At 52.9% G+C, this 25962-nt stretch overlaps 2 protein-coding genes across 2 annotated transcripts; both read left to right on the top strand.

The window, feature by feature from the left end:
- The first annotated feature begins 1730 nt into the window (after positions 1-1730).
- On the top strand, positions 1731-2438 carry LOC124471434 (neurexophilin-4). The gene is given in 3 exon segments (XM_047025917.1): positions 1731-2100; positions 2103-2182; positions 2184-2438. Coding segments are annotated over 3 exon segments (642 nt in total). The 5' UTR covers positions 1731-1793.
- Positions 2439-4569: 2131 nt separating this feature from the next.
- On the top strand, positions 4570-25759 carry shmt2 (serine hydroxymethyltransferase 2 (mitochondrial)). Its single transcript, XM_047025991.1, is given in 14 exon segments — positions 4570-4683; positions 14644-14826; positions 16952-17031; positions 17819-18019; positions 18434-18515; positions 21789-21911; positions 23610-23749; positions 23856-24018; positions 24276-24375; positions 24511-24666; positions 24764-24871; positions 25615-25685; positions 25687-25710; positions 25712-25759. Coding segments are annotated over 14 exon segments (1497 nt in total). The 5' UTR covers positions 4570-4650; the 3' UTR covers positions 25745-25759.
- Positions 25760-25962: the final 203 nt, after the last annotated feature.

Raw genomic sequence — 25962 nt, 5'->3', positions numbered from 1 at the left:
AGGGTATCTCTCTAGGAGCAGGGTTGGAGTGTAACCCTACAGGAGGGTATCTCTCCAGGAGCAGGGTTGGAGTGTAACCCTACAGGAGGGTATCTCTCTAGGAGCAGGGTTGGAGTGTAACCCTACAGGAGGGTATCTCTCCAGGAGCAGGGTTGGAATGTAACCCTACAGGAGGGTATCTCTCCAGGAGCAGGGTTGGAGTGTAACCCTACAGGAGGGTATCTCTCCAGGAGCAGGGTTGGAGTGTAACCCTACAGCAGGGTATCTCTACAGGAGCAGGGTTGGAGTGTAACCCTACAGGAGGGTATCTCTCCAGAACTTTTGTGTGTGGATTTTGTGTGTGTGTGTGCGTGCACGCCTGTGTGTGTGTGCGAGTGTGAATGTGTATGTGTGCGTTTGCGTGCATTCCTGAATGTGCCTGCGTGCCTGGGTGTGTGTGTGCAAGTGTGTGTGTGTGCGCGCCTGACTGTTTGTGTGTGTGTGCGAGTGTGTGTGTGCGAGTAGCAGTGACGTGATTGATTTAACATGAAAGAGAACAAGGAAGAAATCCAGTCAATCAACCTGGTGAATCGTCTCCTAGGCAGTGTTGCACCATATGTCACAGCCAGCACTTGTCAGCATGCTTTTACCGTGTAAAACCAAATAAACAATTAAGCCCTTAAAAATAGATGCTTTGCAATTAGAACATCGCAATGTACTAGTATTTTAATGACTGCATATTCCCTTGAGGGATAAGGGGTTTATCGCACATTGAAAAACATTAGACAACAACAGACACATTAACATGTCACATAACACTTTAATAGGAATAGCACATTATAAAACACAGCATAAAGAGAGGAATGAAGCATGGTATTTCATCCAAGAGTACAACTGGTTTTAATGGAAATGTTTTAGAGGGAAAGATTTCTGAGAATTCTTATAGTCATAACAGAACTGAATGGCCGTGTCTGGTTGGTGGGTGAAGGTCAGACGAAGCTCTCTAATGGAACTTACAAAATAAAGAGAAGAAGAGATGTTACATCTCTCTCTAATTATCTGTCCAGTGAGCAAATGATCTCCATCTAGACATGGAAACTGTGTTCAAGCGTGTAAAATGAACAACACTAACATTACTCAAATACACACACACACTCTCTCTCTCTCAAACACACACACACACACACAGACTAGAGAGGAATACACTTACACACAAACACATCATCCAACCACGGCCCGACCTCAGCAAACAAACTAACCTTACTGTTGCTGGGTCCTAGCCACTCAACTGTACACTTCCAGTCCTTCGTGATAATCTGCTGTGCTCACTCCACACACTACTGCTGCTTAACGAATGAAACATAATTTTAAAATTAAGTGTGTGTTAAAGAGACTGAAATTGACTCTCAAAAGAATGCAAATAAAAAATATATATACCCGGAATGAAACATCCTTTTAAAAGTAAAGTGTGTGTTAAAGAGACTGAAATTGACTCTCAAAAGAATGCAAATAAAAAAATATATATACCGGTAATAATAAAGATCTGAAGCTTGTGTAACTAAGTGACAGGGTAAACAAAGAAACCTGCCGTCTCTGTGTCTAACCTCTCCCCTTTCTCCTGGGTGTTCCCTCCCCAGGTGCAGGGTCTGGAGAAGCTGATGGATTACCCAGAACTGGGCCCTGCTAGCTCCATGCTCAAGACCTTCCCCTACAGCCTGGGAGGGGGGGCGGGCGGGGGGCCAGGAGGGGCCCCCCCAGGGGGGGTGAAACCCCCCTACCAAACCTCCCGCATCTTCAACATCGACAACACCCCCATGAAGACCAAACCCACCTACAGCTTCTTCAACCCCCAGGACTGGGCCAGGAACCAATCCATGCTCCTGGACCAAACCGGCTACCGCTCCAAACGCAAACCCCAGCTCAAGACTTCCCAGAAGACCAAGAAGATGTTCGGCTGGGGGGACTTCTACTTCAATGTGAAGACCATGAAGTTCAGCTTGATGGTAACGGGGAAGATCGTGGACCACATCAACGGCACCTTCACGGTTTACTTCCGCCACAACTCCTCCAGCCTGGGCAACGTGTCAGTGAGCATCGTCCCCCCCACCAAGGTGGTGGAGTTCGAGGTCCTGCAGCACCACCAGCCCCCTCAGCTCCCGGTGGAGGTACAGGTCCAGCACACCCCGCAGCAGGCCACCCTGGACCCCAGAGAGAAAAAGACCTTCAACTGCCGGGTGGAGTATGAGAAGACCAACCGCTCCAAGAAGCCCAAGCCGTGTCTGTACGATCCGTCCCAGACCTGCTTCTCCGAGCACACCGACTCGCACGCCGCCTGGCTGTGCGCCAAACCCTTCAAGGTCATCTGCATCTTCATCTCCTTCTTCAGCATCGACTACAAGCTGGTACAGAAGGTGTGCCCTGATTACAACTTTCAGAGCGAACACCCTTACCTTGGATAGGTCGGAGACGGGGAGGGTGGGGGGGGGGGAGGGAGGGAGGGGTTGAGATGGTGGGTGGGAGGGGTTGAGATGGTGGGTGGGAGGGAGGGAGGTGTTGAGATGGTGGGTATGAGGGAGGGAGGTGTTGAGATGGTGGGGGGGAGGGGTTGAGATGGGGGGAGGGGCGGTAGGTTTGAGGTTGGATGGGAGGTGGGTGGCAGTGGAGGAGGCTGTTGAAGATAATGATGATGGTGGCGGGGGGGGGGGGGTGATTATGGTGAGGACGACAATGGTGATGGTGGGGACAGTTTTTCCACTCTCAACCTTGGTTGAATTGTGGACTTAATGTGAAATAATCAGCATAATGGTTCAGATGATAGGGCTGATTTTTTCCAACGACACACCTTTCTATGAGTTGACTTAGATTTCTGTGTAAATAATGTACAAAGCTTTAGAGCTTTTCCTCTTATCAACCCAATGATTACTTTCTGTCTGCTGGATAATTCAAAAATAACATGGAAAAAGAGATGGAGGGAACCCTTCAGGTACAGTGTGTAATTTTGAATAGATTATAAATACAAAGTTCTTTGCATTTACTAACTCACAAGAATAAGTAACTCGATGAACGTATATTGATTGTGTGTCAAAGTTTGGCGTGACTGATTTAAATAATTCCAACTTAAGCCTAGGCCTTATGGTACCAATGCTGTTGTAAACACTTGAATCAGTTTGGTTTAAACTGGAATTATTTAAATCTGTTGCCTTGGAAGTGCGACACGTATACGCACTCAACTGAAATGGGTTTTTATGAGTGTCGCCATTAGCTGGCAGGAAGTGATGATGGCAGGAAGTGATGATGGCAGACTGTTACCATGTTTCTTAGTTCCCCCACTCAAACACTGAACATATGAAAGAGTTATTATGAAAGAGTTATTATGTATGAGAAAATGCTACGTACATTTTGGGTATCCATACAATATACTGTATGACAAAGCACATTAAAATCTCCTTAACTGTTTATCTGTTGTCTTTTGTTTGGATATGAGGTTGATTCAATGTCGGGGTTGTGTAGCAATCAAATGGGTTTGTGCTCTTACAGAAGGTTATGTTGCACTGCTTTCTGAAGTATCTCACTTCCACTTCAAGTTATCCAAATATTATCTTAAATAATCCTCCTGATCAAAAAATGCCTACATTCATAATGTATTATTCACTTTTAACAATCTGCCTAAAATTCGACCAAACAAGCTCCTGGTTGTAGCTATTAATGTCACCATTCTCACAGTAAAATTATATCATAACATCTCAAATTTGTTCTGAAGCACATATAATTCTTAATCCATCATGCTAGTTCGTATGTCTGAAGATCCAATCTTCAAACACAGTTGTTTTAAACAAGGTACAACCTTCAAGTTATTACCTCTCTCCACCTCCCTCCACCTCTCTCGCAATTTCTCCGTCTACTCTTCTCCCTGCATCCTCCCTCCCTCTTCACCACACACTCAGACAAATTGTATTTTTTCTCTATCTTCTGATTAAGTTTTGAGTCCTTAGATTTCCATTAAATAACAGCTAGACGGTGCTAATTGAATCTCCTTCCTATCGCGCTCTGTGCCTTATTATGCTGTTGATCAATGGTGTTCATATGGTGCATCCAGACGGCGGAGTCCCTGGACTCGGCTAGGAGACGGCTCGGACACATCAGGACACAGAGATTTATAGACCTCTACTTCCCCTGAGATCAGCTCTTCATCACATCCACACTACTCTGTGTGTGTGTGTGTGTGTGTGTGTGTGTGTGTGTGTGTGTGTGTTTGTTGGTGGAGGGGGGGGGGGATAGAAAGAGAGCAAAATAGATCAAAGAGTTAGATAGTGAGGAGGTAAGAGAGTCGTAGAACACATTCAAGGTGAATTCGGTTGAAAACCAAAACGTATTTAAAACATATATTGTGTTTATAAAACACATCACACTTCGTTTTATGAAATACCCATCATAAAAGTATGCCAACAAACAAAACCGTGCTACAAAGATGAAAAAAAAGTGTACAAAATAATCGCGCTGGTCTGAAGCCTTGAAACGACAACTCCCAGAGATCCTTGCGACGAGACTGGAACGCAGTGCGCACGCTCCCACGTTCATAACAGGCTGTCCCAGTCGCTGAGTCAGACCATCTCGAACTGTGTTGGGCTGTCAAGCGTGCTCGCAAAGCTGCCCTTTCTGCAATCCTACAACATGCTGTCAGTTACTTTAAGAAGACTTGCACGGGTGAGTAGCGATGCAATCTCGTGTTTGCAGCTCAAGCTGTCATGATATAAATAAACAATCGATAGTGAGAAGTACGCCTGTGTTTCTGACTGGCTGGACATCTATCTACAGTACTAACCACCAAGCGCATTGGACCGTTCAAACACGTTTAGGTTACATCATCTTGTTAGCAAGCTAGCAAAGTTAGCTTTTCGCTTTACACTGATAATATAGGTCGTTATTCTCAATAAGTTTGCTTAAACACTGCAGTAAACCTACAGTTTGCTAAGTAGATGGACCTAGTAACGACTGTCTGTTTGGTTGCTACACAGTGGCCAGCATGGTGTCTAGGCTTAGCTTACATTACCTGCCACAACCTGTCAGCCGCATATGGCGTTAGTTTATGATGCAAGCTAATTGTGTGTTAGCTGTTGCAAAACACTGGTACGTGGACGTGTAGCTGCCACGTTTGAATCACGGTTAGCTACATGGTTAGCTGATAGCCTTGTTAACGTGTGTGACCACGGCTAACCCCAGCTAGCTACATCGGCTAATTATGATGCAACTGTCTCGCGTTGGTTTCATCAGCATCGCCTGTCAGCTGTACGTTGACAGTTCTACAATAGGAAAAACTGCCTCGGGTTTATTGACTTAATTCTGATTTGGTGACACTTATAGTAATGTTTCATTACATTATATTTGAGCAGACAACTTAATGGTTTAATTAGTTTAACTCCACTAGGCTGTATTATCAAGTGAAATATTAATGTATCAGACCTTTGTCGTGTAAGTGTCACATGTGCTTTTGGTAGCTGGGATGTGTGTTCTCTCTTTGTGCGGGTTGTAGAGTTAATAGTCAATTAGAGTTGTCTAAATCAGATCGTACTAAGCCTGGCCCTGAAGCACAAAGTACAAAATCAACATGTCCTACAGTCAGCGAAATATTAACCTTTTCAGTGGGTCAGAGCGTTAGAACAGTCTAACTGTAGATAATTACCATACTCAGCTAATAATATACCACTCATGGCACAGGGAAGATAGTTCAATTTTTCTAGGGGATTTGAACCTGCAACATCTTGATTTGCAATCAGGATTTCTGAGCTGTCCATCTGGACAGTGCAGTGTCCAGTGTTATTAAGTTGCTCTGGATAAGAGCGTCTGCTAAATGACTAAATGTATTAAGTCTGGGCACGCACGCACGCACACACACACACACACACACACACACACACACACACACACGGTGTGTTAGTTGTACTTTTAGATGACCTGGATATGTTTACAAAAGAATAGTAAACGGATTGGAAACCTTTTGAAAATAAACACAAGATGCTGTAGACTAACTTCTGGAAATGTTTCCCCAGTTTATTCAGATGCCCTCGGTTTGGAATGTAGCAAAGTCTAGATTACTGTGGCATAATAACAATGCTGTTGTTCAGAGAAGGGTTGAAGGAGAATCGCTTTAGTTCCTTCTGTCTTCAGAGTGAGAGTTCACCTTATTAAGAAGTAGTTTGAGTCTTTGAGGTAATCAATTATAATATTTGATTCACATGCCAGCATGCTTTTCCTGTTGTGTGAATCAGTTTAGCGTGCAGCTTAATGTGATTTACCAAACCTCACATGAGTCCTGTTTTGTGCAATGCATTCAGTTACGCTTTTATTTGAGTCAACTTAGGGAGATTTGAACCTGCAACCTCTTGATCTGCGGTCAAATGCTCTAACCATATACCCATGTGTTTTTTGAAGCACTGGTAGCTACACCAGTGTCCAGGTAGCCGCTGAGGTAAACAGTCTTGGGTTTGGTTTCTAAATTGGCCAGGTCTGAGCAAGTTCAGGACAGGTGGTGTGTGTGCTTCTCTCTCTCTCTCTCACTCTCTCACTCTCTCACTCTCTCAATCTCTCAATCTCTGTTCCTCTGGGTCTCTCTCACTCTCTGTTTCTCTGGGTCTCTCTCACTCTCTCTCTCTCTGGGTCTCTCTCTCTCTCTGGGTCTGGGTCTCTCTCTCTCGCTGGGTCTCTCTCTCTTGTGAGTGTGGGACAGTTCACCTGAGAGCTCCTGTGCTCCTTATCTCTCTGCTTCTATAATAGTTCGTCTGACAGATTACCCAACACTGACGTACAGGATATTTATTTGCATGGTTTTGCTCTCAGGAGCCAAAGCTTATCGCTGTCTTCAGCCAATCAACACTCAGTCCTGGGTGCACTCCCCTGGGGGGGGGGGGGGGGGGCTACAGACACCAAATACCAGCAGGGACTCTGTCTGGTCGTGGCATTCTTGTTGTTTACCTAATGTGTTTTGTAAGTTATATTACCCCAGAATGACAGTTATGTAATGACAATTGACTTGTGCTTGTGCTACCCAAAGCATGAATTAAGCACATTCATTTGACACATTTTCCAGCTAATTATGAATAATGGGGCCGTAAAATGAAATGACTGCAGATTGTTGCTTTCAAAAACAGCTTCATGTTATTCTTTATTAATCTCTCTGCCAAGTCAGTGCTTTCCTGTTAGCAGACCAAAAAAGGGTAAAGGGTAAAGTTTGTTCCCTCATAAATAACTTCTCTACCAGATACAGAATTCCCTGGTACAGACTTTGTATTGTGAGTGACAGGCAAGATGTTAGAACAACTTCTAGAGTTCAGTACAAAGGAAATGGTTTCATTCAGATGGTGTGAGGAGGTTCTGGGAGCTAAGGATGACCACAGCCTTCCGGAACCCTGTTTGCTTCCTCTCTGCGCCTGGATGAGGGTTCCTCTCATTCTAGAACATGTTGGCTTCCAGAACATCTGTCCACAATCTGAAAAGCCTTCATGGCATTGATAAAGAGCAGCAAGTAGAAGTGGCAGTGGACCCTGTGCACCCAGTTGGTTACTGTGGTTCTAAGAATGCGGCAAGACCACCAGTGTTTTAGGTCTTAATAATTCATTAATATAAAACATATTCCACTAGTTTATAATAGCCTATATAATATATTATATTATGCCGCTACTAAGTAATTGCCGCCCCCGCTTCTTCAATAATTCGCAATAATATGAATATATGGAGCTCTGCTCCACAGAACTCAAACGAACGGTCCTTTGCTGCTTTCCAATTGGAGGATGAGCAACTGAACAGTAACAGGACGTCAATCAGGTCATGAAAAAAACATGAAAAAGACAACAGCGAGTACAGCGGAGAACTTTCCCCTCCCCGCTATATCGCTACCTGCGGTGACAAACAGGGCAGAGGATACATCCTCCAGATGGTGCTAGAGAACGTAAGCTAGCTAAATGTAGGCCTACGTCAAGTTAGCTATATTTTAGTTAAAATTAAGGTGCTGTTGAAACATCTTGAAGAAAGTGTCCCGCATTTGAGGTTGAGGAAGTTGGCAACCCTAATTCCTAGTGACCCCTATCCGTCCCCACCACTCTCCCTACGTAAGGCGACAAGCATCAGTTCATAACTGCACAGCTGATAAGGCGATGTTAGCGATGTTAGCGTAGCCTACACTCCGCTTTTTTATTCTATTGTGTGAGTTTGTGTTAGTCCAGCATTTACAACAATCACGTCCTACATGTGTTCTTCATGATAACTTGGCATTTTATCACAGACAGCAATATATTCAAACCGCCTACACGAATAATGTCGTTATCGTATTAAGGTTCATCCTTGTGCCATCAATCTCTGCTGTCAATCAGTCTCTGGAAATAACATGTAAACATTAGACTGACAGCCACAAGAACTGAAAACCTCTCCGGGTTAGAGCGCTGATAGGAGAACTATATTTATCCTGTTATCAGCAGCCCAGCCCACTGTAAAACAGTGTGTACTCACTACATCACACAAAAAGAGAAATCTAGTCTAATGAAAACGTCTTTCAAGTGGTTGCACGTAGCCGTGTTAAGTACATTAAGACACTTGGATCATTGACGGAGTAATGATCCGGACAGCTGTTGCGGCGTCCAGCTATTGAAATTGCAAAAAACACAGAAATTATCGTTTTGATTAGTGATCCAAAATAATTTTATGTAATAGGTATTAAATATTTTACCGGAGCATTAATCCAATTGATTGGTTTTAATTTTACTAGACAATATCTCACTTCCTCATGGGGAATGAATGTAAAAAAAGTTTAAAAAAAAAGTATAGACAAACTGCTGATTAAAATATAAATGTAAAAGTCTGAAAATCGAAAATATGAAATGAAAGGCAATGAAATGAATGGCGCCCGACAACTCTGTATGAAGGAAGCGTTTCTGTTCTAGAACCTCGGTTGACTGGCTTATTGACTGACCGACTGGTTGACTGACTGGTTGAATATATGCTGGGTGTAGTATCTGGATAACAGACTACCTGGCTTGCTGACTGGTTGTGTGACTGGCTGGCTGTGTGTGTGACGTGTCCCCAGCCTGAGTGTGGGGGACGTGTGGGGGACGTGTGGGGGACATGGCCCCTTTGACCCCAACCTCCTCTCCTCCCGTCATTCCAGATGAATCAGACCACAATTTGTAACGGCAGCCTCCCCATTAGTCAGTGACAGGAAGAGAGGGAGCGTCCGTCAGTCTGACTGATGCTCTCCGGCTGTCACCCCTCCTCCTCCTCCTCTCCTGAGTTACATGGTTGATTGTTGTTTGCAGTGCGGATGATGGACAGCAGTCATCTGTAAAATGGACTCCTCTCATGGCGCCGGGGGAGGAAAAGGGAAGTCTTCAGAGAAGAACTGGACTGGAATGATAGTGGTCCAGGGAGGAGGGTGATCAGCTGAGGGAGGGGTGGAAGGAGGGGTGGAAGGAGGGGTGGAAGGAGGGGTGGAAGGAGGGGTGGAAGGAGGGGTGGAAGGCAGGAGAGGAGGTGGGAGGAGAGGAGGAGGAGAGGAGGAGGTGGGGTGGAAGGAGGGGTGGAAGGCAGGAGAGGAGGTGGGAGGAGAGGAGGAGGTGGGGTGGAAGGAGGGGTGGAAGGCAGGAGAGGAGGTGGGAGGAGAGGAGGAGGAGAGGAGGAGGTGGGGTAGGAGGAGAGGAGGAGGTGGGGTGGAAGGAGGGGTGGAAGGAGGGGTGGAAGGAGGGGTGGAAGGAGGGGTGGAAGGCAGGAGAGGAGGTGGGAGGAGAGGAGGAGGTGGGGTGGAAGGAGGGGTGGAAGGAGGGGTGGAAGGCAGGAGAGGAGGTGGGAGGAGAGGAGGAGGTGGGGTGGAAGGAGGGGTGGAAGGAGGGGTGGAAGGCAGGAGAGGAGGTGGGAGGAGGAGGGAAAGGAGTAGGAGGAGGAGAAAAGGTGGGGTGGGAGGAGTGGTGGAAGGAGGGGTGGAAGGAGGGGTGGAAGGCAGGAGAGGAGGTGGGAGGAGGAGGGAAAGGAGGAGGAGGAGTAGGAGGAGGAGAAAAGGTGGGGTGGGAGGAGTGGTGGAAGGCAGGAGAGGAGGTGGGAGGAGAGGAGGAGGAGAGGAGGAGGTGGGGTGGAAGGAGGGGTGGAAGGCAGGAGAGGAGGTGGGAGGAGAGGAGGAGGTGGGGTGGAAGGAGGGGTGGAAGGCAGGAGAGGAGGTGGGAGGAGGAGGGAAAGGAGGAGGAGGAGTAGGAGGAGGAGAAAAGGTGGGGTGGGAGGAGTGGTGGAAGGCAGGAGAGGAGGTGGGAGGAGAGGAGGAGGAGAGGAGGAGGTGGGGTGGAAGGAGGGGTGGAAGGCAGGAGAGGAGGTGGGAGGAGAGGAGGAGGTGGGGTGGAAGGAGGGGTGGAAGGCAGGAGAGGAGGTGAGAGGAGGAGGTGGGGTAGGAGGAGAGGAGGAGGTGGGGTGGAAGGAGGGGTGGAAGGCAGGAGAGGAGGTGGGAGGAGAGGAGGAGGTGGGGTAGGAGGAGAGGAGGAGGTGGGGTGGAAGGAGGGGTGGAAGGCAGGAGAAGAGGTGGGAGGAGAGGAGGAGGAGAGGAGGAGGTGGGGTAGGAGGAGAGGAGGAGGTGGGGTGGAAGGAGGGGTGGAAGGCAGGAGAGGAGGTGGGAGGAGAGGAGGAGGAGGAGGAGGAGAGGAGGAGGTGGGGTGGAAGGAGGGGTGGAAGGCAGGAGAGGAGAGGAGGTGGGGTGGGAGGAGAGGAGGAGGAGGAGGGAAAGGAGGAGGAGGAGAAAAGGTGGGGTGGAAGGCAGGAGAGGAGGTGGGGTGGAAGGAGGGGTGGAAGGCAGGAGAGGAGGTGGGAGGAGAGGAGGAGAGGAGGAGGTGGGGTGGAAGGAGGGGTGGAAGGCAGGAGAGGAGAGGAGGTGGGGTGGGAGGAGAGGAGGAGGAGGGAAAGGAGGAGGAGGAGAAAAGGTGGGGTGGGAGGAGGGGTGGAAGGCAGGAGAGGAGGTGGGGTGGAAGGAGGGGTGGAAGGCAGGAGAGGAGGTGGGAGGAGAGGAGGAGGAGAGGAGGAGGAGGAGGAGGAGGGAAAGGGATGAGGGGAGCAGTGCGTGGGTAGATGTGAGATGGGCTATTGGGAGGGATGGAAAGGTAGATGTGAGAGGAGGTGAGATGGGCTATTGGGAGGGGTGGAAAGGTAGATGTGAGGTTGCTGGTGACTGTGGGAGGCAGAGGTGAGGAGGGTAGGTGAGCGGAGCAGTGGGGGGCAGAGGGGTAGGGAGGGGAAGAGAGGTAGAGGTTCTCTCTCCTCCCCCCTCCCCTCTTCTCTCTCTCTCTCTCTCTCTCTCTGTGTTTTTAGAGAGAGTCTCACCTTCAGAAGACAGTAATCTGTCGTCTAAAAATAGTCTGGGGACAGATCTGGTCCTTGGATCTGAGCTCTCACTTTCCCAGGATCAATTAATCATCTGTTTATTAATTAATCTGTCCTAACGATGTGGACAGGCAGGCCAGGAGGCAGGCCTAGCTGGGCTGGGCTGGGGGGGATGCTGGGCTGGGGGGGATGCTGGGCTGGGGGGGATGCTGGGCTGGGGGGGATGCTGGGCTGGGGGGGATGCTGGGCTGGGGGGGATGCTGGGCTGGGGGGGATGCTGGGCTAGAGCTTTCTGTCCCTGAGTGGAGTGCCTGACAGGGACAGGCACTTTGAAAAAAATCAGGCACAAGTGCCACTCTGCTCACACTGGTTAGCAGCTTAGGGTGACGGGGAGGGAGGGAGGGAGGGAGGGAATGAGGGAGGAATTGTCTTCACCACAGACACCTTTGTCCAGTGCTGCTGTCACAGCGTGTGTGTGTGTGTGTGTGTCCCGGCGGATAGTCCGACAGCGAAGGACAGATGCCGTCAGCGTTTAATGACCCGTGTGATTCCTCTGTGTGGAGTGTGTCCTCTGAGACAGACCGGGGTGGTGCTCCAGGGGGGCCGGGGGGGGGGCGGCCGGGGGGGCTGGGGGGGCAGCTGTCTCCTCAGGGTCCCCCTCCTCCTCCCGCCTCCTCCCCAGGCTGACAGCAGGCCAGGGTTGCAGGTCTTCTCTCTCCCCCTCCTCACCTCTTTCCCTTTTTAATGTGCCCCCTTCAACCCTCCTCCTCCCCCAGCGGGTCACCTCTGTTCCCTTGCCATCCAGGAGACAGGGCCCCAGACCTCCTCTGAGTGGAGGAGGAGGAGACAGGGCCCCAGACCTCCTCTGAGTGGAGGAGGAGGAGACAGGGCTCCAGACCTCCTCTGAGTGGGGGAGGAGGAGACAGGGCTCCAGACCTCCTCTGAGTGGAGGAGGAGGAGACAGGGCTCCAGACCTCCTCTGAGTGGGGGAGGAGGAGACAGGGCTCCAGACCTCCTCTGAGTGGGGGAGGAGGAGACAGGGCTCCAGACCTCCTCTGAGTGGGGGAGGAGGAGGAGACAGGGCTCCAGACCTCCTCTGAGTGGGGGAGGAGGAGGAGACAGGGCCCCAGACCTCCTCTGAGTGGGGGAGGAGGAGGAGACAGGGCCCCAGACCTCCTCTGAGTGGGGGAGGAGGAGGAGACAGGGCCCCAGACCTCCTCTGAGTGGGGGATGAGGAGGAGACAGGGCCCCAGACCTCCTCTGAGTGGGGGATGAGGAGGAGACAGGGCCCCAGACCTCCTCTGAGTGGGGGAGGAGGAGGACACAGGGCCCCAGACCTCCTCTGAGTGGGGGAGGAGGAGGAGACAGGGCTCCAGACCTCCTCTGAGTGGGGGAGGAGGAGGAGACAGGGCTCCAGACCTCCTCTGAGTGGGGGAGGAGGAGACAGGGCTCCAGACCTCCTCTGAGTGGGGGAGGAGGAGGAGACAGGGCCCCAGACCTCCTCTGAGTGGGGGAGGAGGAGGAGACAGGGCTCCAGACCTCCTCTGAGTGGGGGAGGAGGAGGAGACAGGGCCCCAGACCTCCTCTGAGTGGGGGAGGAGGAGACAGGGCTCCAGACCTCCTCTGAGTGGGGCAGGAGGAGACAGGGCCCCAGACCTCCTCTGAGTGGGGGAGGAGGAGACAGGGCCCCAGACCTCCTCTGAGTGGGGGTGGAGGAGACAGGGCCCCAGACCTCCTCTGAGTGTGGGAAGAGACAGGGCTCCAGACCTCCTCTGAGTGGGGGAGGAGGAGGAGACAGGGCCCCAGACCTCCTCTGAGTGGGGGAGGAGGAGACAGGGCTCCAGGCCTCCTCTGAGTGGGGGAGGAGGAGACAGGGCTCCAGACCTCCTCTGCGTGGAGGAGGAGGAGACAGGGCTCCAGACCTCCTCTGAGTGGGGAAGGAGGAGGAGACAGGGCTCCAGACCTCCTCTGAGTGGGGGAGGAGGAGATGGGACTAGGGGTGGAGGGGGGCTTTGACCAGTTCCACTGTGTGGTCTTTGTTTGCCAAACAGTCGGGTTGTGTTGGGGATCTGAGGGCTGCAGTGTGTCTCCGCAGCTTGTCTTCTTCTGTGGTGAGGGCTGCAGTGTGTCTCTGCAGCTTGTCTTCTTCTGTGGTGAGGGCTGCAGTGTGTCTCTGCAGCTTGTCTTCTTCTGTGGTGAGGGCTGCAGTGTGTCTCCGCAGCTTGTCTTCTTCTGTGGTGAGGGCTGCAGTGTGTCTCAGCAGCTTGTCTTCTTCTGTGGTGAGGGCTGCAGTGTGTGATGGAGTGGAGGTAGACTCTCCATCGTTCTCTCCCTGACACCGCAGAGCTTCCCTCCTCGTCCGGCTGCCCACAGCCCACAGCCAGTCCTGCTCTAATAGGCTTTTAATACCGCTGTTAGAGAGGAGCAGTGCATCACTCTGCCAGACACCCTGGGCCATCCTCATCATTGCCTCTGCTGCTCAAACACTCATACGTGTGTGTGTGTGTGTGTGTGTGTGTGTGTGTGTGACCACCTGACTGGAGACGCCCTCCTCTAGCTGCTCTGTCTGACGGGAGGGAGGAGGAGGAGGAGGGAGAGAGGGTGGGTGGGAGAGAAGGAAAGAAGGTGAAAAGGTTTGAGGACAAGAAGCGTCTGTGGACTCTGTGCACCCAGTTGGTGGCTCAGAGTGCAGGAAGGAGGGGAGTGAGAGGGAGCCTGAGATTAGATAAGAGGAAATGCTGAATATGTTCTCCGTCTGAGTCCGCTGTGGCCGTGACGGCCCCTTACTGCAGCTGATACAGGCATAATTGAACAAGCGCCCTGATTACTGATATCTTACAAACAGCCCGGGATTCTAATTCTACCAGCCTGCATGTTGAAGTGCGCTGGAGCGTAACCCTCCAACTCTATATACAGCAGGCCAGCCTGGGAGGGGAGTCCTTTATCCTGGATAACCCAGAGGAACCTTCTCAGGGTGGAACCACATCTGCTGCTGGAGATTGAAGTGTTGGGGCCCCAGAGTGGGAGCCCTAGTGTGGGGGGGCCCCGGTGTGGGGGGGCCCAGTGTGGGGGGGCCCGTTGTGGGGGGCCCCAGTGTGGGGGGCCCCGGTGTGGGGGGGCCCAGTGTGGGGGGGCCCGTTGTGGGGGGCCCCAGTGTGGGGGGCCCCGGTGTGGGGGGCCCCAGTGTGGGGGGGCCCCGGTGTGCCCGCACACAGCTTCAGAAGGTGTCAGTGTTCACGCCACAAATATTAGGAGGATCAGATAACATGTATGTTTCACGGATAACTGGACTAACCCCTTGTTCTTTTGTGTGTGTGTGTGTGTCAGCCCCTCCGGCAGGGTGCGGGGGTGTGGGTGCGGGGCCAACAGTCCCAGGCCGCCAGCCCCCTGGAGGAGGAGCGGCCCTGGAGCGGTCAGGACAGCCTGGCCGCTGACGACCCAGAGATGTGGAGCCTGCTGAGGCAGGAGAAGGACCGGCAGTGTCGGGGTCTGGAGCTCATCGCCTCCGAGGTACGGAACACACACACACACGCACTGAACACACACACACACACACTGAACACACACACACACACACACTGAACACACACACACACACTGAACACACACACACGCACTGAACACACACACACGCACTGAACACACACACACACACACACACTGAACACACACACGCACTGAACACACACACACACACACACACACACACTGAACACACACACACACACACACACACACTGAACACACACACACGCACTGAACACACACACTACACCTACACACTGAACACACACACTACACTTCTACACACGCATTTTTTGCTTTGTTGAGTTATGCACTCCCTTTGCTACCCGTCCCTTGACAGGAGACAGAGAGAAATGGAGACAGAAAGCGAGAGAGAGGCAGGGGGAGGCAATAGAGGCAGAAAGAGAGAGAGGCAGGGGGAGGGATAGAGGCAGGGGGAGGGATAGAGGCAGGGGGAGGGATAGAGGCAGGGGGAGGGATAGAGGCAGGGGGAGCGATAGAGGCAGGGAGAGGGATAGAGGCAGAAAGGGAGAGAGGCAGGGGGAGCGATAGAGGCAGAAAGAGAGAGATGCAGGGGGAGGGATAGAGGCAGAAAGAGTGTGAGAGGCAGGGGGAGGGATAGAGGCAGAAAGAGTGACAGGTGTGCCTACTCCCCCTGCAGTAGATCACCTAGCCCCCGGATGAGCACCACCACCACTGCCAACCCTCCCCACCCAGCACTGTCATTTAGAGAAACATCTTCATCCAGTGGAATCTCCTCCTCCTCCACCCTCCCTCCCCTCCTCCTCCCCCTCTCCCCTCCTCCTCCTCCCCCTCTCCCCTCCTCCCTCCCCCTCCTCCTCCCTCCCTCTCTCTCCCCTCCCCCTCCCCCCCCCCCTCTCTCCTCCTCCTCCTCCCCCTGTCCCCTGTGCCACAGTGTGTGGTCAGTGGAGTGCATCAGCTCCTCCACAGCTCTTGGTCGCTCCAGTGAGAGGAGCTGATGTCTTCATACAGACTCAGCTCTGCTCACTCCACAGGGTTCGACACACCCTCCACGTGTGGAAGAAAAACATGCACGCGTGCACACACCAACACACACACACACTAACGCATTAACACACACCAACACACACACACACACACTAACGCATTAACACACACCAACACACACGCATTAACACACACAGATACAACTATATATATATCCCTCTCTCGCTCTCACACACATGCTCACACACACTCTTTCTACCTCTCACTCTCTCTGTCACACACACACACACAGCGATTGCATTTCCAATTCTAATGTGAGTGGTCTTCCCAGCATGGCAGACAGGAGAAAGCTGTTACCTGGCCGGCTATCTCCTCATCGCCTCCTCATCGCCTCTCTGCCTCTGAGTGGAAAGCATTAGCATACGTGCGTGTGAGAGCTTGTGAGAGCTTGTGCGTGTGCGTATGCGTGTGTCTAGGGCTGCCCGGGAAGATGTTATACCATGTGAGGGATGCGTGAAGGGAGTGTGTTCTGGTGGCCGGTATGGTTACTCTGCTGCACTTGGGTCCTCTACTCTCCTCGGGTGCACTAGAGGCTGGTGCACTAGAGGCTGGTGCACAACAACAGGGGTGGACAACCCTGGTCCTCGAGGGCCACTGTCCTGCATGTTTTAGATGTTTCCCTGCTCCAGCACACCTGATTCAAATGAATGGTCTTCATTTGATTACCCGGCTTCCACAGAGCTTGATAACAACCCATTCATTTGGTGTGCTGGAGGAGGAGAGGCCAGTGTACTAGAGGCTGGAGGAGGAGAGGCCAGTGTACTAGAGGCTGGAGGAGGAGAGGCCAGTGTAGCAGAGGCTGGAGGAGAGGCTGGTGTACTAGAGGCTGGAGGAGAGGCTGGTGTACTAGAGGCTGGAGGAGGAAAGGCCGGTGTACTAGAGGCCAGTGTACTAGAGGCCGGTGTACTAGAGGCCGGTGTTTGAGAGCCTTGAGGAGGAGAGGAAGTCTATAAAGCATTGCTGTTGTTCGATAATGTAATGATCGTCTTTGGCTTGAGGGAGGGGGGAGGGGGGGGGGGGCTTCTCACAAACACTTAACAGAGTTTAATCTGTGTGTGTGTGTGTGTGTTCATCTTAACAGAACTTCTGCAGTCGCGCTGCCCTCGAGGCTCAGGGCTCCTGTCTCAACAACAAGTATTCCGAAGGTTACCCGGGGCGGAGGTGAGGGCGCCTAGCAACCCGCCACCACTGTCACCGTTCAACGGCCTTTCTTAGCAAACTTCCTTAGCAACCTTCCTTAGCAATACGAGTGAAATCTACAACTATCCAGCTGCATCACCCAGGACGGGTGGTAGTGACAGCCACCATGATTTTCATTCATATCAAGAGGTCACAGGTTCAAATCCCCCCTGTATTTTGCTCTCGATAACTGTATGCTAAAGGAGTATATTACATGTACAACCATACAGCTGCCTTAGCTACAGCCACATGGTATGATGCACGTCTGTACCTTCACCTAGCAATGTTGTCTCCTAAAAAATTGGGACAGGTACCAAAAACTCTGAGGTGATGTAACTCAGAGCATCTCATATTTTGGTTTCTTGGTTTGAGGTTTTTTGCGATTTATCTAATCTCCTGTTGTTTTCTCTCATTTTGTAATGAAATGACGTTCTGATCAGCATGATTTGATTCACTACGCCCATCTGTTACTCTGTGCCCATCCGCCTGCAGATACCCTCTTTACCACTTCCTGTTTAAATGGCACATCCAGTCCATGACTGGTGTGATCTCTTTAAAAACTTTCCTCTACAGACCCACAATGATCGTGCCATGGCATGTATAAGAACGTATAAGTAACATTCAAACAATTTTCAATCATGATTTTCACTAATACATCAAGCTTTTCAGGTGATCTAAAGTGTAACAATAATGAACCAACATGAGATAATCCCTAAAACATCTGTTGATGATGTGAGCGCGTGCTAAAGGAGTGCGTGCTGTGCGTCAGGTACTACGGAGGGGCGGAGGTGGTGGATCAGATCGAGCTGCTGTGTCAGCGCCGGGCTCTGGAGGCCTTCGATCTGGACCCGGCCCTGTGGGGGGTGAACGTGCAGCCCTACTCCGGCTCCCCGGCTAACTTCGCCGCCTACACGGCCGTGCTGAACCCCCACGACCGCATCATGGGTCTGGACCTGCCCGACGGAGGACAGTCAGTACCCCACTTTACCCCTCTGTTCCTCTCGGTACCCCTCCTTACCCCTCCGTACACCTCCAGCCCGCTCAGGGTCTGACGCTCTCTAGATCTCAAGTTTCTCTCTGTCTAGATCTCTTAAGTCTAGATCTCTTAAGTCTCTGTCTAGATCTCTTAGGTCTCTCTCTGTCCAGATCTCTCTAGGTTTCTCGAGCTCTGTCTGGATCTATATTTCTCTCTAAGTCTGTCTGTGTGTTTCTGTGTACATCTTTCTCTCGAGATCTGTCTGGATCTCTCCAACTTTCTCAATTTTTCTCACTCCCCCCAAGTCTCTCTCTCTCTCCCCCTCCCTCACTCCCTCCCTCTCCAGTTGCCTTACTCCATACTCCTACCCTCACTTCTGTGTTCTAACCCCCCCCTCCCTGCCTCCAGTCTGACCCATGGCTACATGTCTGAAGTCAAGAGGATCTCAGCTACATCCATCTATTTCGAGTCAATGCCATACAAGCTGAACGTAAGTAGAGACCCTTTCCTGCCTCCACTCCTCTCCTGCCACTACTCCTCTCCTGCCTCTACCCCTCTGCTGCCTCTACTCCTCTCCTGCCTCTACCCCTCTGCTGCCTCTACCCCTCTCCTGCCTCTACTCCTCTCCTGCCTCTACTCCTCTCCTGCCTCTACTCCTCTCCTGCCTCTACCCCTCTGCTGCCTCTACTCCTCTCCTGCCTCTACCCCTCTGCTGCCTCTACTCCTCTCCTGCCTCTACCCCTCTGCTGCCTCTACTCCTGTCCTCATAACTCTGATGTAAATAGAGACCCCCCCCACTCTTCTCCTGGTGACCCTGCACCCTGTCTGAACCCCATCCCTCTCATTGGCCGACGGTAGCATTCCAGAACCATTCTCTGGCCCCTCCCACTATGTCTATTGTGGGATTTCCTCATTCCATGGCAGAGTAAGGTGGTGTTCAAAATGTCAAATACACAAAGATCTTCAGGAGTGTGTGTGCGTGTGGGTTTGTGTGAGAGAGTCAGTGTTTGAGTGTGTGTTATGGTGATACTTTGTGTGTGTGTGTGTGTGTGTGTGTGTGTGTGTGTGTGTGTGTGTGTGTGTGTGTGTGTGTGTGTGAGAGAGTCAGTGTCGACCCATAGGCAGACTGTGTGTGTGTGTGTGTGTGTGTGTGTGGGGCCAGTGATGAATGAGGGGCCTGTGCGCTGCAGCAGAGATGATAGAGAATGGACAGGCTGGTGTAGCTGTAGTCCGGTCCTGTTCAGGACAGGCTGGTGTAGCTGTAGTCCGGTCCTGTTCAGGGCAGGCTGGTGTAGCTGTAGTCCGGTCCTGTTCAGGGCAGGCTGGTGTAGCTGTAGTCCGGTCCTGTTCAGGACAGGCTGGTGTAGCTGTAGTCCGGTCCTGTTCAGGACAGGCTGGTGTAGCTGTAGTCCGGTCCTGTTCAGGACAGGCTGGTGTAGCTGTAGTCCGGTCCTGTTCAGGACAGGCTGGTGTAGCTGTAGTCCGGTCCTGTTCAGGGCAGGCTGGTGTAGCTGTAGTCCGGTCCTGTTCAGGGCAGGCTGGTGTAGCTGTAGTCCGGTCCTGTTCAGGACAGGCTGGTGTAGCTGTAGTCCGGTCCTGTTCAGGACAGGCTGGTGTAGCTGTAGTCCGGTCCTGTTCAGGACAGGCTGGTGTAGCTGTAGTCCGGTCCTGTTCAGGACAGGCTGGTGTAGCTGTAGTCCGGTCCTGTTCAGGGCAGGCTGGTGTAGCTGTAGTCCGGTCCTGTTCAGGACAGGCTGGTGTAGCTGTAGTCCGGTCCTGTTCAGGGCAGGCTGGTGTAGCTGTAGTCCGGTCCTGTTCAGGGCAGGCTGGTGTAGCTGTAGTCTGGTCCTGTTCAGGACAGGCTGGTGTAGCTGTAGTCCGGTCCTGTTCAGGGCAGGCTGGTGTAGCTGTAGTCCGGTCCTGTTCAGGGCAGGCTGGTGTAGCTGTAGTCCGGTCCTGTTCAGGACAGGCTGGTGTAGCTGTAGTCCGGTCCTGTTCAGGACAGGCTGGTGTAGCTGTAGTCCGGTCCTGTTCAGGACAGGCTGGTGTAGCTGTAGTCCGGTCCTGTTCAGGACAGGCTGGTGTAGCTGTAGTCCGGTCCTGTTCAGGACAGGCTGGTGTAGCTGTAGTCCGGTCCTGTTCAGGACAGGCTGGTGTAGCTGTAGTCCGGTCCTGTTCAGGGCAGGCTGGTGTAGCTGTAGTCCGGTCCTGTTCAGGGCAGGCTGGTGTAGCTGTAGTCCGGTCCTGTTCAGGGCAGGCTGGTGTAGCTGTAGTCCGGTCCTGTTCGGGACAGGCTGGTGTAGCTGTAGTCCGGTCCTGTTCGGGACAGGCTGGTGTAGCTGTAGTCCGGTCCTGTTCGGGACAGGCTGGTGTAGCTGTAGTCCGGTCCTGTTCAGGGCAGGCTGGTGTAGCTGTAGTCCGGTCCTGTTCAGGACAGGCTGGTGTAGCTGTAGTCCGGTCCTGTTCAGGGCAGGCTGGTGTAGCTGTAGTCCGGTCCTGTTCAGGACAGGCTGGTGTAGCTGTAGTCCGGTCCTGTTCAGGGCAGGCTGGTGTAGCTGTAGTCCGGTCCTGTTCAGGGCAGGCTGGTGTAGCTGTAGTCTGGTCCTGTTCAGGACAGGCTGGTGTAGCTGTAGTCCGGTCCTGTTCAGGGCAGGCTGGTGTAGCTGTAGTCCGGTCCTGTTCAGGGCAGGCTGGTGTAGCTGTAGTCCGGTCCTGTTCAGGACAGGCTGGTGTAGCTGTAGTCCGGTCCTGTTCAGGACAGGCTGGTGTAGCTGTAGTCCGGTCCTGTTCAGGGCAGGCTGGTGTAGCTGTAGTCCGGTCCTGTTCAGGACAGGCTGGTGTAGCTGTAGTCCGGTCCTGTTCAGGGCAGGCTGGTGTAGCTGTAGTCCGGTCCTGTTCAGGACAGGCTGGTGTAGCTGTAGTCCGGTCCTGTTCAGGGCAGGCTGGTGTAGCTGTAGTCCGGTCCTGTTCAGGACAGGCTGGTGTAGCTGTAGTCCGGTCCTGTTCAGGGCAGGCTGGTGTAGCTGTAGTCCGGTCCTGTTCAGGGCAGGCTGCTCAGCGCTGCCTGATGAAGTGAGACCACATGTGGACCTGGGAGCTTATCCTCCTGTCTACATACAGCTCTCCTCCACTTCCTCCTCCACTTCCTCCTCCTTCTCTGCTTTTCCTCTCCCCCCTTGATCTTCTTCCTTTTCCTCCTCCTCTTGGAGTGTTTGGTGACCACATCCTGTCTAGTAATGGAGTGGTTGTTGACCACTTCCTGTTCAGGAAGAGAAAACGATGTCTTGGACATCTTGAGGGAGGGGGGGGTAGAGGAGGAGTAGGGAGGCGGGGGGGGGGGGGGGGAGGAGGGCACAGCTGATATCAGATTGCTGCCCTGCTAGGGGGGGAGGCATGTCTTCTCTGTGATGGACCGTGAGAACTGTCCTTCTGAATAACGGGTAATCAAGATTGTCAGTTCACCTGTTTAACCACCAAGTATTTATTCTCCCTCCCTCCCATCTGCTCTTCATCCTCCCCTTCTCCTGTCCTCTTCCCACACGTCTTACTTCCCTGCCTCTGACTCCCTCTCTCCCTCCCTCCCTCCCTCCCTCCTCTCTAACTCCCTCCCTCCCTCCTCTCTAACTCCCTCCCTCTCTCCCTCCCTCCCTCCCTCCCTCCCTCCCTCCCTCCCTCCCTCCCTCCCTCCCTCCCTCCTCTCTAACTCCCTCCCTCCCTCTCTCCTCTCTAACTCCCTCTCTCCCTCTCTCCCTCCCTCCCCCAGCCTGCTACAGGTCTGATAGACTATGACCAGATGGAGATGACTGCCCGCCTGTTCCGCCCCAGGATGGTCATTGCAGGCACCAGCGCCTACGCCCGGCTCATTGACTATGCCCGCATAAAGAAGGTGCTTACACTCACATGCACACACACACACTCACATGCACACACACACACTCACATGCACACACACACACTCACATGCACACACACACACTCACATGCACTCACACACACTCACATGCACTCACATGCCCTCTCACATGCACACACACACACTCACAAAAACAGTCATTCACGCACACACACACACACATACAATTCCACAAGGGCGCACTCATTCATTCACTCACTTTCACTCATTAACTTCACCTTACCCTCTGACAACTGCTGTTGCTTTCTCAAACACGCCACATTCATTTTCATTCAGCTATTTACACACACATGTACAAACATTTGCTCTCTCTCTTTCCTGTCTCTCTCTTGCTGTTTCGTGCTCTCCTTCAGTGTCTCTCTCTCTCTCTCCACACCTCAGTGCTCTCCTTCAGTGTCTCTCTCTCTCTCCACACCTCAGTGCTCTCCTTCAGTGTCTCTCTCTCTCTCTCTGTCCACACCTCAGTGCTCTCATTCAGTGTGTCTCTCTCTCTCTCGCTCTCTCTCTCTCTGTCCACACCTCAGTGCTCTCATTCAGTGTGTCTCTCTCTCTCTCTCTCTCTCTCTCTCTCTCTCTCTCTCTGTCCACACCTCAGTGCTCTCCTTCAGTGTCTCTCTCTCTCTCGCTCTCTCTCTCTCTGTCCACACCTCAGTGCTCTCCTTCAGTGCACTAGAGGTTGTGTCCCTGTGGACGTCTGTCTGCTTCATCTCATAATCTGCTCTCACCCCAGAGCTGAACCACACTTCCTCCTGGGCTCTCCTCCCTTTGCTCTCCCCCTCCCCTCTCCTCCTCTCCTCCCTTTGCTCTCCTCCTCTCCTCTCCTCTCCCCCTCCCCTCTCCTCCTCTCCTCCCTTTGCTCTCCTCCTCCTCTCCCCTTCCCCTCTTCTCCTCTCCTCCCTTTGCTCTCCTCCTCTCCTCTCCTCCTCTCTCCTCCCTTTGCTCTCCTCCTCTCCTCTCCCCCTCTCCTCCTCCTCTCTTCCTCTCCTCAGAGAGACAGCTTGTGTTGTCAGTTCTAGTGCAGCAGTGTTCTATAGTTGGTGTCTTCATCTTTTCCAGTGTCTTAACTGTGACCCTGGCAGGCCACCGTAGCTCAGCCCCTAGAGATCCACCACTCTGAAATCTGATGAGGTGGACTGATCTAGTTCTGCTAGGAGGGGAGGGAGGGGTGGTGATGATGATGCATATTAATCAGTTCTTTAAATAGGCTGGTTATCTGTCTGATCGGTTGCCAGGGAGTCGTTTGCATTGCAGCTTGTTGACTGTTTATGAAGTGTTTTTCCTCCGGAGCAGTCAGCAGGGAGATGTTTAGAGTATATGACACACATTAGCTTTACTACACACTGATGTCCCCTTTACTCTGCCTTACTCTGATCTGGGTCTGTTCATTCTGGAAAGGGCTGTAGTTCTGGAAGGGGTCAGGGTTGTAGTTCTGGAAAGGGTCAGGGCTGTAGTTCTGGAAAGGGTCAGGGCTGTAGTTCTGGAAGGGGTCAGGGCTGTAGTTCTGGAAGGGGTCAGGGTTTTGGCCAGCCTCACACACCTGGTCATGGGCACAAGACTCCATCTTAAACCCTCTCATTTTACCACAGAAGAATATCTTCAGCGTGTGATTTTAACCTCATTCCGTCATTCTCCCTCCTGTGTGTGGTGTGTGTGTGTGTGGTGTGTGTGTAGCTGTGTACAGAGGTGAAGGCCTACCTCCTGGCAGACATGGCCCACATCAGTGGTCTGGTGGCAGGCCGAGCCGTCCCCTCGCCCTTCGACCACGCAGACCTGGTCACCTCAACCACACACAAGTCCCTCCGCGGTGCCCGGTGAGACACACACACACACACACCTGTCCACCCCCCTCTCCCCGATGCTGTGTGCTGGATCTACTGTGTGTGTGCCTGACGCGTGTATGTGTGTTTGTGTGTGCAGGGCTGGGCTAATCTTCTACCGCAAAGGCGTGCGCTCTGTGGATAAGAAGGGCCGCGAGGTGATGTATGACCTGGAGGACAAAGTCAACTTCGCCGTGTTCCCCTCCCTGCAGGGGGGCCCGCACAACCACGCCATCGCAGGGGTGGCCGTCGCTCTCCGACAGGTCAGACACACACACACACAGGGCCAACAGAAACACACACACACACACACAGGGCCAACAGAAACACACACACACACAATATATCTCAAGCTGGGGTTTCCAAAACAACTTGTTCATTCTGGACCTCCTCTTCCCGTCTCCTCTTGTCCTCCTCTCTCACCCCTACTCTCCCTCTCCTCCCTCCCCTCTTCCTCCTCCTCCCTCCCCTCTTCCCTCTCCTCCTTTCCCCTTCCTTCCTCCTCCTCCTCTCCCTCCAGTCAAACACCCCCATGTTCCGGGAGTACATCAGCCAGGTCCTGAAGAATTCCAAGGCCATGGCATCCGCTCTGCTCAGCAAGGGCTACACCCTGGTCTCAGGTAGCCACACCCTCCCAGCTCATTCAGCTGCTACCTTCCAGTCTTCTTCATTTCCCAGCCCCCCTCAGTGGTGGCGCTGTCGACTGGCTGCGTTGGCTCATTGCTAAGCTCTGGTCGCCACGGTGACTGTTGCAGGCGGGACGGACAACCACCTGGTGCTGGTGGACCTGCGGCCCATCGGCATTGACGGAGCGCGGGCAGAGAGGGTGCTGGAGCTGGTGTCCATCACCGCCAACAAGAACACCTGTCCTGGGGACAGGAGCGCCCTGACCCCCGGGGGCCTGAGGCTGGGTCAGTAGGGTCGCCCGGACGACAACATCAAATATAAAAAAGACATATAAAATATGATATCATATGCCTCCCTCTCTTCCCCTCCCCCCCTTCGCAGGTGCCCCTGCCCTGACCTCCAGACAGTTCAAGGAGGCAGACTTCATCCAGGTGGTGGACTTCATGGATGAGGGCTTCCAGATCGCCCTGGATGTCAAGAAGAAGACTGGTGAGAGGAGGAGGAGGAGAGGTGGTGGGGGGGGGGGGGGGATGGAGGAAGAGGAGAGCTGGTAGCTGATGAAGGATGAGGGCGGGGAAGGGGAGAGGAGGTGAAGAGCTGGAAGGGGATGAAAGATGGAGTGAGGAAAGAGAGGAGGTGAGTGCGGGGGGGTGAATGGGTGCTCTGCTTCTGCTGCTGTTCCTCCCCAGCAGGTGCTCCACCCTCATCTATATGTCTGGAGGTCGGAGGGGAGGGAGGGGAGGGAGGGAGGGAGGGAGGGAGGGGAGGGAGGGGAGGGAGAGGGAGGGGAGGGAGGGAGGGAGGGGAGGGAGGGAGGGAGGGAGGGAGGGAGGGAGGGAGGGAGGGAGGGAGGGGAGGGAGGGAGGGAGAGGAGGGAGGGGAGGGAGGAGGGAGGGAGGGAGGGGAGGGAGGGAGGCGAGGGGAGGAGGGAGGGAGGGGAGGAGGGAGGGAGCCGGCTGGCTGGCTGGTCTCTGCTCGTGGATCTCTGAAGACATCAAAACACAGGTGCTGCAGTCCAGAAAGTAGAAACATTATTAATGCCCTCATCTTTCTCTTCCTAATCCTTCTCTTTTCTTCCTATTTTAATCTCTATATCCATTAAACTGTCCTCTCCTCCTCCCCCTCCTCTTCTCTCTCCCCTCTCCTCCTCCTCTTCCCTCTCGCTCTCCTCCTCTTCCCTCTTGTTCTCCTCCTCCTCCTCCCTCCTCTTCCCTCTCCTCCCCCCTCTTCAGGGAAGCTCCAGGAGTTTAAGAGCTTCCTGCTGCAGGACCCAGAGACGGTGGCTCGCATGGCTGATCTGCGTTACCCGCGTGGAGGCCTTCGCTCGGCCCTCTCCCCATGCCCGGCTTCCACGACCACTAGAGGCCCGAAGCTACACCCGTCCGGAGGGAGGGAGGCAGGGTTGGGAGGGAGGGAGGGTGGGAGGGAGGTGAGGGGGTGGTGTGTGTAGCTATATGAGACAGCTCAACTAGCAGGACCTCCCTGTTATCCAATCAGAACAGAGTTTGAGTAATCAGGATGTAGGTCACTTCCTGGTTCAGATGATCAGACGCGCTGATTTCAACATAATTCTTTAGAGC

Source organism: Hypomesus transpacificus, chromosome 9 (assembly GCF_021917145.1).
Source record: "Hypomesus transpacificus isolate Combined female chromosome 9, fHypTra1, whole genome shotgun sequence".
NCBI lineage: Eukaryota > Metazoa > Chordata > Actinopteri > Osmeriformes > Osmeridae > Hypomesus > Hypomesus transpacificus.
Note: the sequence above shows the minus strand (reverse complement) of the source record. Positions and strands in the feature narration are given on the sequence as shown.